Below are 11,961 nucleotides of genomic sequence, written 5' to 3' on the forward strand. Positions count from 1 at the left end.
ATCCGCGTTAGCAATCTCGAATACTATTTTAGATAAAACAGAGAAATGTATGATGAAAAATTTATCTAAATACACATAAACGAGTAAAGGTAAGGCGATTTAGCCATGTCAGAATAAAGATAATTACACTTGCGTGGTACAACCTGTTTGGGCTGAGGCATGACGGATGCATCAACGTTATCAGAAATGGCGGGAGGACACATAATGACGTCGCTAGGTTGAGTGAGCGTCTCCACAGCCTTCATTTTAGCTTTATGCGAGTCTTTTTGCTGCATGCCTCTTTTCCTAGAAACTTGAGTAAATTCTTGATCCAGTTTCATAAGGAGAGGTGTGCTGCTACTTTCACTTATAGGCTACGTGGCATTAGCCACGCGTTCAAGTTTCCGCCATTAAATTGAAAAGTGTGGCGCCGGCAATGTTGGAACCTAAATTTGCCGATAAGACATGTCCATTCGTAAAATTGGAAGGCATTGAGGGATTAAGGGAGAAAGAGAGGACAGAGGAAAACGGTCGACCACCACGGCCGTCGACCGAACCGTTCGACGCTTCCCTCCCCTCCCCCACCGATCCGGGAACTCGGCCCCGGTCATACGCACGAAAACCGCGCGAGAAAAAGAGAGTCTAGATGAATCCGCGCGTTATATAAAAAGAAATCCCTCCTAGGACGATCACGAGAGCTATAACAATCCTGACAAGTCGAACACCCACGCGATGAGAACGAAAATTAATACCAAATCAATCGAACCAAAACACGTTCGATCCCATGAGCACCTTCAATACGTTCACGTCACCGGAACCAATATAGCGACTAGATGTTTGTGTCACATTAGAGCATACTCAATTAAAAATACGCTCCATTTATCTCATCTCAGAAGGTAGTGCAATTGGGGCATGTTACACACGCATACGTAATGGTTGAAAACGTACCGTATCGAAAAAAGTACTTCAGATTCATTTATTTCATATAAAAACGTTTTTAATAAATGCTTTTCTAATATAAATATATAAAAATATAATGTATATAACATAATATAATATATTAATAAAATAAAAAATAAAATAAAAAATAAATAAAAAAATTAACAAAATAAAATAAATAAAATTGTTTTGTGACGGATGGCTGGTGTCACCTTGTAAGGAAGGCTTGCTCGCCAAGGCGGCATATAATCAACGCTGACTCTCTTGATTTTAATAAGTTAGTTTTATTACACAGTTGAATTCCATTTTCTTTGAAGCGGACGGTAAACGATGCTCGTAGTAAAAGGTTTGCGACACTTAAAGCGTTCGGTTCGATGCGTATAGGTAGTTCGCCTTGATATAACGTTGAATAACTTCGCGTTCGACAAAGTGTTTATTGCGAGTAGTGACGAGACGGGCAAATCTTATCGTAAGCGTTGATAAGTCTCGCGCACTAGGCTGTCTCGCGGTACGCGTATATCGTTCACGTTATGGTAGAAGGCAGCGATTATTCGCGACGACGAGTCGGTTCGTTCGCACTTCACTGTTCGCGAATCTGCGTTAAGAGCGAGGAGTTTGATCTATATTGATTGGGATTCGGTAGCGAACTATCGATTTTCACACGGAGCGTGTGCGCGATCGACGGTTTTCTCGGTCTGCGCAAGGGGGGTCGCGTGTCATTTTGCGATAAACAGTGTGATTAGCACAGAATCAAGGTATGCTCGCTGTTTTGATCGCTTTGTGTTGACGAGCTATTTGTCCGCTCCGAAAATACGAAAAGACTAACGATAATTCCGGAACAAAAATAAAAAAAATAATATTATTATAAAACATAATTTAATATAAAAATATAATATAAATTTTTTTAAAACGCATTTATTTTGTATTAAAACGCTTTTCAAATAATCGAGGTAACACAAAATCCGAAACGAAACGATCACATAAAAAGTTCAGTGTCCTATATGTACTTATACTGTTTCAGAATTAACATTTCTAGAGCTAATGCAGATTTTCGCGCCTAATTAAATTCATAACCTGTATATTTATGATAATGTATCCAACTGATTCGTTAACACATAACGTATATTTATCTCTTTTAATACTTCTATTTTACAAATAGTGTATTTGAATTGTTATTATGTGTGAGTCTACAAACACTCAAACAAATGTTATCAATAGAAATTGATGGAGTATATTATGTATAATATTTAACGAGAAAAGTAAGTTTTTAATTGTTTTCCTCTTTATGAATTTAAAGTTACGTATTTGAAAACGAAGAATTTGTTAGTTAATTTTTAAATTAAAGCTTATGTTGCACATATAGAATGAAATAAAATCAAATTGTATTAATATATTAAAGACTTTAACAAATATAAATCATATATAACTGATATATAACTTATAAATTGCTGAAATTTATTTTGCAATGTAGTATTTTCTTTTAAGAAAACACACCTTACATATGTATTTACTACATTCATGTCTAACGATCTATTTTTAGTATATAAGACTATTATCAGTTTCTAATAAAGCAAAAGAAATTTTCAATTAATAGAGAATTTTTTATTTATTCATAAAAATAAACAATTTCATTTTTAATCTAACCTTAAAAGACAGTTTACAGCTCTGTAGCGTTCGGAATTAATTCTTGGCACTCGGATTGCTCGAAGATTACGTGATCAAGCTCGCTATCTGCTAGCTCGCATCTCAGATTTACTATACATTGTCAAACGCATCTTATATCACTGAATGTTGGCGCACATTAAAGTCACTAGATTAATAAAGTACCGCGAATTTGCCGCCATTTTGGCTCCATGACGCGCGGTTATTTAAAACTTCAGCCTCTTTTGTTGCGGTTTTTATAATTTTCATATGGATTTCCGACCTTTTAACAGAATCAGGTAAAAATAGCACTTCATCGCCATTTTGGCTCCAAATGCTAATTCAGTAAATTTTCTCATCGCGGTACTTTGTTAATCTAGTGACTTTAAGATACATGAATCCAATAGAATCTCTAGTAAGAGTTATGACATAAGAGCGGAAGGATGCCATTGCCGGGTGTCGGGTACTGGCCAGAAACAGTATAATTTTTGACAGTTGATAGTCCGATTTCGCGTTCATGCGCCTTCTACATCATAAAACAGTTGCTCACACCAATTCACAGATTCACTACCACATCAAAAGTATCCGCAAATGGAGGCGTTTAAAAGGATTCGAAATCTGACCAATCACGAGGTCGGCGCCCCTCACAACTTAACTCTTATTGAAGGGAGTCTAGAATCCAACTGCTCTAACCACCATCTTATCTGTAATCCAAGTACTCTCTGGGTTAATTTGGAGCATGCGATGCAAACAAACTTATAGTACTGGACGAAGCATGCGATGAAATGTCTTTGATCTTTTGTCTTGCGGGAAGAGTAAGATAAATATGTGGGTACGAAAACTCTTTATATTATTGTCCTATTGTCGCTACTACCCAAACATCGATCTATCTCTTTTTAAATTTGCCAAGATGATTTCGATGTTTATGCTCCATCCAGTATTATATGTCGATGATTCAAGGGAATAGTAGCAGAGTCGAGAGAATTAATGACGTCATTAAACGCGACTTCTAGCAAATAAAAGTCGCCCCGTGTAAATCACGCTGTAATCGCAGGCGCCCAGTGTCTAGAGGGGCGCCTTCCATTTTCGCTTTGATTGCATCATCTTTTTTATTACATCTACCCGGTTCGACGTAACCGGTGCATTGTATTCTGATTTTCGAATTTGTTTTTACTATATCTCGATTTGGATAAGACTGGTCACGTTAATCCGGCTGCACCTGGGCCACTCAAATATAGAAGAAGAAGAAGATACTATGTCTGGCGCGGCGCGGCGTCGGGGATCACATGTACACGCACGCTGTGAACCTATTGTAAGATTCCAGTTCGTAATATCCGTTCATCCGTGCCCGGCAAGGAGATGTCGCCAATGAAGCCAGTGATGGGAGATGACAAGAATTCGTCTGCTCTAGGAAACTTTGTGCACATGCGTAAAGCTGAGCAGTCTTAAATGACGTACATATTTCATGGTATTATAAGACCCCTAATAACGATATTAAGAAAGTTGTAGGGAGAAAAGGAAGGTTTTTATTAAAGATACATAGGGTGTTCATGAATAATAATAAATTTTGTCTTTTATTACGCCTGCAGCCGATTTATCATATGAATATCAACATATCGTTCGAAGAAATAGCATTCGAGAAAGTCACTATAATGACGTACAGTACCTAAGAGGTTAAAAAAGAAATAATTCATTACTATAACTTTAATTTAGGAGAAAATTTAGAACGGATTGTAAAGCGGGACAAAGTGTTAAAATTTGAGATTGTCCCTTCTAATTTGGGATGGTTAGTCATTCAGATGTATAGGAGCCCTAGAACCACTCGTATTCCGTATTGTTCCGTATGTTCCATCATTGGATCGAGCTGCACGTCATTTTACGCATGCGCACAAAGTTTACTAGAGCAGACGAATTCTTGTCACCTCCCATCACTGCAATGAAGCACGTTGGCAAGCGCGGCCGACCAAGCGCGAAGGATTCTTGTCAGGAATGGACAAGGGCCTCAATTTAGAGAAAAATTGTAATTCTGTATGTCGACGAATATATATTCTCTTCTTGTTACAACTTTAAGTTAACGAAACGCAATTTGGAGCAAAAACTGCCCCTCATGCATCACTTAACCAGTCCCCATTCTCTTCTTTCTTCCTCCAGTTCTGAAGTATCCGCAGATCCCTCATAATCTATCAAACGCTAATTGGGTCCATACGGGCCTTCACGACAGTGGTTCTCCACCTATGCAGTGGTGGTCACAGGAATTTTCTTACATTACTATTAGGCGATTGTTCGTTCTGCACGCTAGCGGCGATCTTAACTGAATCTGACCTTTATTCTATAAGAATAGATAGCATAGTGTGAAAGTTGGATATTCGCTGTATGTTTCGGAAAGCACAGACGTATAGTAAATGGTATAGTACACAGGAAATTAATCCACACGTTATGCTACACGTTACACTATACGTTAAAATGTTAAATGTTAATGGAAACGTGCAAAAATGCATGCACGCACGCACGCATATACACAATGTACGTGCGCCGGCACTCATAATATAGAGGGTTTGGAGAGTTTTTTCTCAAAATACCACGGAAGTGACGAACCGTGGAGCCTTTATCTCTGCTATGACGTACACACGCACATACGCACGCACGCACGCATACTAAACATACGTAATATTATATGACTCCTACGACAATTCAGCACGATAGCTTTTCCTTAATCTTTTAATTTCAAAAGGTGTGTAAATACGTTTTAACAAATTGATATATATGTCTGAAAAATGTATACATTCATAAGCCGAAATAATAAGTATCAAATTTTTTAAACATTATTTTATGTCCATTTTCTTTAAATTTGCAATAAACTTTTACAAGTTTAAAATGTTAGTAGCATGAAATTGACGAATAAATTTAATTTGTAAAATTGTTATTTTGTTAGTTTGATTGTGTTGCAAATACGAAAGTAACCAATGCTCAGTAACATATTTAAAAAATTGTACTAAAAAATTGTAAAAGAATTAATACTTTCCCTATATCCAACTTTGACTGCAGTTTGCTGCACCCCTCTTACTTACAATCAGTTAATATATTAGTTACAAAAGCGTTAAAATTAATAGAAAATGCTGAACAATCGGCTGGAACTGATTGTTAAGAGATACTTTACTCTTGTGATGTGGTACCAGCGCACAACTTTAATAATCATTAAAAAGTATTTAAAGATCGGAACTTTGCGCGAAATCTATAGAAATCGTCCGAACTATTGTAGAATTATAGGAAAATGCTAAAATTTTCGCTGGAACTGTCTGTTAAGAGGTACTTTACTCTTAACGTGCGGTGCTAGCGCGTGGGTTTTATTATTATTTTAATATATTTAGACTGGAATTATCGTTAAAACTTATCAGGAACTATAGAACTCATCGAGAATTATAAGATTTCATGGTTTTGAATTGATTTTTTGAATCTTGCGGTGCCATGGAAAGTTAGCACAAGTTAGCAAATTTTCAAGTGTTATTTTAGCTAAATCAACGAAACTTTTTATAAAACGTATCAGGAATTGTAGAACTATTGCGAGTGTCAATGGAATCTGTATTAAAATAAAACTTGCGATGCCAAAAGATGAGGTAGCAACTTTACACACGTCAGACTTTTCAATAAAATTTGTTCAACGAGATACTTCTTAATCCTTCTTAAAGCTATTTAAAGTATCTACTGCATTCCTGAGAGAAGAATTTTTTTGATAAAAAAAGTTAGTCCTTTATTTCATATAAAGATACATATTTTGATATCTTTTTATATTTATACGGATAATGCAAAGATTGCAAACAGACTTTAAAAAAATACTCTCTGTATCCGCTAGTAACATTCGACTACTCATTATAGTATAAAAATAATGATTCGATAAAATATATACATTTATTATGACATATCTATCTTGAAAACATTATATTTTTGAAATGCATATAGTGATAAACAAGATATTCCTATTGCAAATGTCTGTAAACGCTTTGTCCTTTGATAATTTTTGCTGATAACTAGTTGTGCAATGCGTTGTGTGTAAAGCGAGCAGTGTCGTTTTCACCGTTAACATGAATTCTCGTTTCTACATATTTATTCTTTTCTATTTCGCGGGTAAGTATTTATATCGCAAATTTTATAAATATTATCTAAAATTATGATATCTAACAGGATATTTGTGTTACGGATCTTTGAACAATGAAGTACAAAGGATCATTAATGGATTAGACACCAATATTGATTTAGTTCCTTATATGGTAAGGATGAAAGATTACATACCTATATCAAGTTAATGTAAATAAATGTTAATGTAAATAAATGCACATTATCGTTCGTAAGTTTGAGAACGCTTGCTATATTTTCGCAATTCATAAAAATTTAAGGACTTTAGTAAAAGTAATCATAAAAAAATTTTCAAAAATGTTTTAAAAACACTTTAAAGAGAAAAAAATATAGTTTAAAATTCTTATTTGAACTTTGTCTCCGATGATATGATACTTTGTTCCTAAATTATATATTCGCATGCTGTGAATTTCTCTTCGTTTTTATAAAAATCAATTATTATTAAAGTCGTAACTTTTACTTGTACTATAGAATAAAGAAGGTTTATCGTGTAGGCTATTGTAGAGTGTTTATGAAGTGAAATACTATGTATTGGATTTAATAGGACTATATAACAAATAAATTTCTTTATATCCTTTTGTTTACATTTATACATTTATTTACATATTTACATTTTACATATACATATATATGTAAAATATACATGTTTACATACACATGTGTAAAATGTAAACTGTAAATATATAAATATATGTATATTTACATATTTATATTTTGCGTTTTATATATACCTATATATGTATAATGTAAATAGGTGAATAGATTTTATGTACATACAAATGTACATAAAAGAATATAAAGGAATTAATTTTTCCTTTATATAGATTCTATTTATTCAATATACAGAGTGAGTAAAAAATCCCGTAACGTGAAATGTCCCGTAAACTAAACATTTCTGAAAAGTTTTCTACAAAAGTTGTAGGGTTTTAAATGATCTATTCACTGATCTGATCGATTTGATTTTGTATCTCTTATTTTTATTTTTACATCAAAATGAGTTCTTAGTGTAAAAATGAAAATAACAACTTCCATTGGTCTAACAAATATTATTTAAGACATAATCCTGAACAATATTTAAGAGATTTTAATGTCGGATACTTTGTTAATGCCGACAGTACCATAACTTTCAAACCTAATTACAACTCGAAAAGTACTTAATAAAAAATACAATAACTTTATTATAGTGTTTTGAAAAACTCTTGACACTAGATTCTGGCATAAAAAAAATAGGGTGTTTCATTTCAAACAATCAATTTGACCTGACCTTGGCGGCGCCATCCAAAGTCAAGGGGATGTGATCAATGTATAGATCTTTCTAACCAACTACAACTTTTGTTTGAAACATTTTTCTCAAAAATGCTTTGCTTTCAGGATATTAAACCATTTCCATACTTTTGATACACCTTAGATACACGATGAATACTTTTAATCTTAGAGAATGTTTCTTATTTTTCTTATTCTAAATATTACGTTAATGTTTTTAGTACTGTATTATATTGTGATCTAGCAGTGCCAAGTATTTACTTCTTTAATTTTTTGTGGTAACACTTGAATGGAAGTAATATAACGTTGTAATTTTCATAACGTTTTGAATAATGTTTTGAAGGAAAATTAAATAACTACTACTTTGGTTGGAAACGAAAATGTCTTTGAATGAATTGCAATATAAAAATTTAATATCTTAAATAATATAATATATTATAGGACCGTATATGTGATAACACAAAGTATAGAAATCAAAGTCTTAAATAGTCTAGCTGGATTTGCTTGTATAATTTTTGTGTGAATTTACTCGTATATACTATTGCTAGTCAATTTAATTCGTGATATTACTGTGGTAGTTTAGTAGAGTTAGCGTTTTAAGATCGAAAAATCATTTTCGGCGCGAGTTTCTAAGGACTACATACGTAGTATATAAATTCACACAAGAATCATACAAGTATTTAAGATTCAACTAGATCGTTTAAAGCTTTAATTTCTGTAATTAATATCTTAATATATCTATATAATTTAATATCTTAATAATCATATGAGAACAGTTAAAATTATTTGGATCGGAATAGGAAGATTTTTCAATAGGAATACCAAGATATGTACAATATATACTTAGGATTTATTGTGCAAAAATTAAAGGTAGTACCACTTGGATTATATTCTTTATTTGGTTACGGGATTTAATCTGCTGTCAGTTAATATCAAAACTTTTATACAAATAATAACATATTGTTAGTGTTAGTATTATTTACTTAAAATACATAATATAATATGGCTCAAGTAATAAAATTAAAAAAATAATGTTAAAAAGAGCCACATACAATAAATTCAGTATTAAAAATACATTTTTATACAACTTTTATACAAATAATAACATAAAATTGCAAGCAAAAGCCAATAAAATTATTATAGCGGAAATAGTTTTACAGGATTTACAGATCTCGCCTATTGAAAGATTATCTACACAACTTCTTTTCTATTTTCGATACGTCGACGACATTTTATTGTAGCTCCTTCTGACACTATAAATGACATTCAAAGTATTTTTAATTCGTTAGATGAAAGATTACAATTCAGTATGGAAACAGGTTTTAATGGTAGAATGAATTTTTTGGACACGACCATCATTATTGACGAAAACAGAATTATTTTTGACAGATAAGACAATCTTTTCAGGCAGATTTCTTAATTTTCATATTACCTGCACCCTATCTGTCTTAAGAGGTATTACGAGTATTATGAATGTCGACAAAATTTTATTACAATGCTATCTCATCCTCGCTTTCAACAAAACAATTTTTGTGACATTATTCATATTTTTTTAGACAATGATTACTCTCTACATTTTATTTTTTCCACTATACAAAATAGATTAAATTAACATACTAGAATAATACTGCAGATAAAAATACACCAAAAAATAAAAACACAAATAAATTCTTTACCGTTCCTTATGTTAAATTGGTCTCGGAAATGCCTGTTGCGCTTAATCTAAATTGCAAATTAACTTATTTCATCCCTTGAAATATTGCATAAAAAGAGACAAACATCAACTGAATACATTTTCCCACAAAGATGTAGTTTATAAGATTTAATGCGACGATTGTGACGCTAGCTACGTTGATCAGATAAAGAGGAAGTTAAATACGAGATTATAGGACCATATATCTGATATAAAGAAGAAAAAAATAGGATTTCCATCTGTCATTACTGACCACCGTATTAATTTCAATCACAATTTTAATTGGAACGACGTTAGAATTTTAGATTGTCAACTTTTATATTATATAATAAACGTTTGGTATCAGAAATGGTTCACATAAAGAAGCAAAGACAGAGCTTTAATAGGCAAAATGACACGGAATCTCTTCATAAGTCCTACATATTATACAATCTTCTTCCCCTTTCTAATTACGTATTCTTTCCCTCTCTTATTAGGTTGTTCGGAAAGCAATTTCGTTTTTTTTTATGAAAATGAAAGACGATTTTTATAGTGAATAAATATTTTATTGAATTATATATTATCCATTCTGGTCCAATACCTTTTGCCACCTTTCTGGCAGTAGCATGATTTCACGCTCATAAAATTTTTGTTCTTTGCTGGCAAAAAACTGATCCAGGTGATTTTTGACTTTCTCATTTGAAGTAAAGGTTTTACCGTCTAAAAAATTTTGTAGAGACAAATTTTGTAGGAACAAATAATAATCAGAAGGTGCAAATAAAAATCAGAAGATCTGGAGAATATGATGGGGGTGGCAGTATATCCCATCCAAGCTGTAAAAGCTTTTGGCGAGTTACCAAACTTGTATGATCGTCTCGCATTATCTTGGTGGAACACTACACCTTTTCTATTGATCAATTCCTTTTCTGTTTAAGTGAATCATTCAATTTGTCCAGCTGATGACAGTACACTTCAGAATTGATCGTTGTGTTGTCCGGTAGAAGCTCAAAAAAAAAACGATTCCTTTGAAATCCCACCAAACAGATAGCATCACCTTTTTTTGATGAATATCGGCTTTCGAAGTGCTTTGAGCCGGTTCATCTTTTTTACTCCATGATCTCTTGCGTTTAACATTGTTGTAGACAACCCATTTCTCGTCCCCAGTGATGATGCGCTTCAAAAATGGATCATTTTCTTGACGTTTGAGAAGCAAATCACAGACGTCAATGCGACGGCACAAATTTTTTTCCGAAAGAACATGAGGAACCCATATGTCGAGCTTTGAAATTAAACCTAGGCGTTTCAAATGATTATGAACGGTCGAATTCGATAAATTTAATCTCTCAGCGATCTCACGAGTTATTCGCCGATTTGCATCAATTAATACCTTTATTGTGTCTTCATCAGCTTCAACTGGCCTTCCAGAACGTGGTGCATCTTCAACATCAAAATTGCCGGATCGAAATTTTGCAAACCAGTTTTGGCACTGGCGTTCTGTCAATACATCTTCTTCATACACATCGGATAATTTTTTTCTTGCTTGAACAGCATTTTTACCTTTTCGATAGGAAAAAAGTAAAATATGCCGAAAATGCTGCTTTTCACTTTCCATATTTAGCATATTTCCATAGGGCACCAACCAAAAACTACTGCGTAGAATCAATCGAACTCTTTTCACAAGCAAGCCTTGCTATATCAGCTGTCAAAATATATAATGATTATGCGGCTTAAGTGTGAAGTTGGCTGTGAAAAAGTAAAATTAAGTCCTCTGTTGGGAAAAAACGAAATTACTTTCCGAACAACTCAATAGTTTACCCTTTCCGACTTGGCTTATGTTCTCTACTCTTTGTTATAATATCCTTATAGTATAGAACAATTGATTGTATTGAGATGATGTCGCAATTTTGCTTCGTATTTTAATAATCTTTTACACTCTGATTTTAATTATTCCAATATTGTTACAATCTTTTACACTCTGACTAATTTTAATTATTTCAATATTGTTATATGCTACGTCTCTACTAAGGTAACTTGTATTAACATTTCTTTTTACTCCAAATCGCGTTATATTTTTACAATTACTTAAATTAATTTATACTTTTATTATATTTGTATTACTTATTTTGCTCTTATGATTTCTACTGTTTTTCCGCATTATAACAGATTTTGTATCTCTATTATTATTCTGTATATTAACAGATTTAATATTTCACCATTTTTATCTACTACGACATTCTACAACAAATTTATAAGATCTAATTGTAATAGCAACTTTTACGACTAAACACATGTATTTATCGAGCATTTCATTTTTTAATCAAAACATTTTTTTTTTT

General features: G+C 32.7%; 1 protein-coding gene across 1 annotated transcript in view; it reads left to right on the forward strand.

The window, feature by feature from the left end:
- Window positions 1-6,550: 6,550 nt before the first annotated feature.
- The window catches only part of LOC108746553 (trypsin-1-like), a 49,974-nt gene continuing 44,563 nt past the window's right edge, over window positions 6,551-11,961 (forward strand). Inside the window, exons 1-2 of the mRNA XM_018483398.1 lie at window positions 6,551-6,681; window positions 6,739-6,824. Of these exons, the coding sequence (XP_018338900.1) occupies window positions 6,639-6,681; window positions 6,739-6,824 (129 nt within the window). The 5' untranslated portion in view covers window positions 6,551-6,638. The remainder of the gene's footprint in view (window positions 6,682-6,738; window positions 6,825-11,961) is intronic.

This window comes from Trachymyrmex septentrionalis, unplaced genomic scaffold (genome assembly GCF_001594115.1).
Source record: "Trachymyrmex septentrionalis isolate Tsep2-gDNA-1 unplaced genomic scaffold, Tsep1.0 scaffold178, whole genome shotgun sequence".
NCBI classification, from domain to species: domain Eukaryota; kingdom Metazoa; phylum Arthropoda; class Insecta; order Hymenoptera; family Formicidae; genus Trachymyrmex; species Trachymyrmex septentrionalis.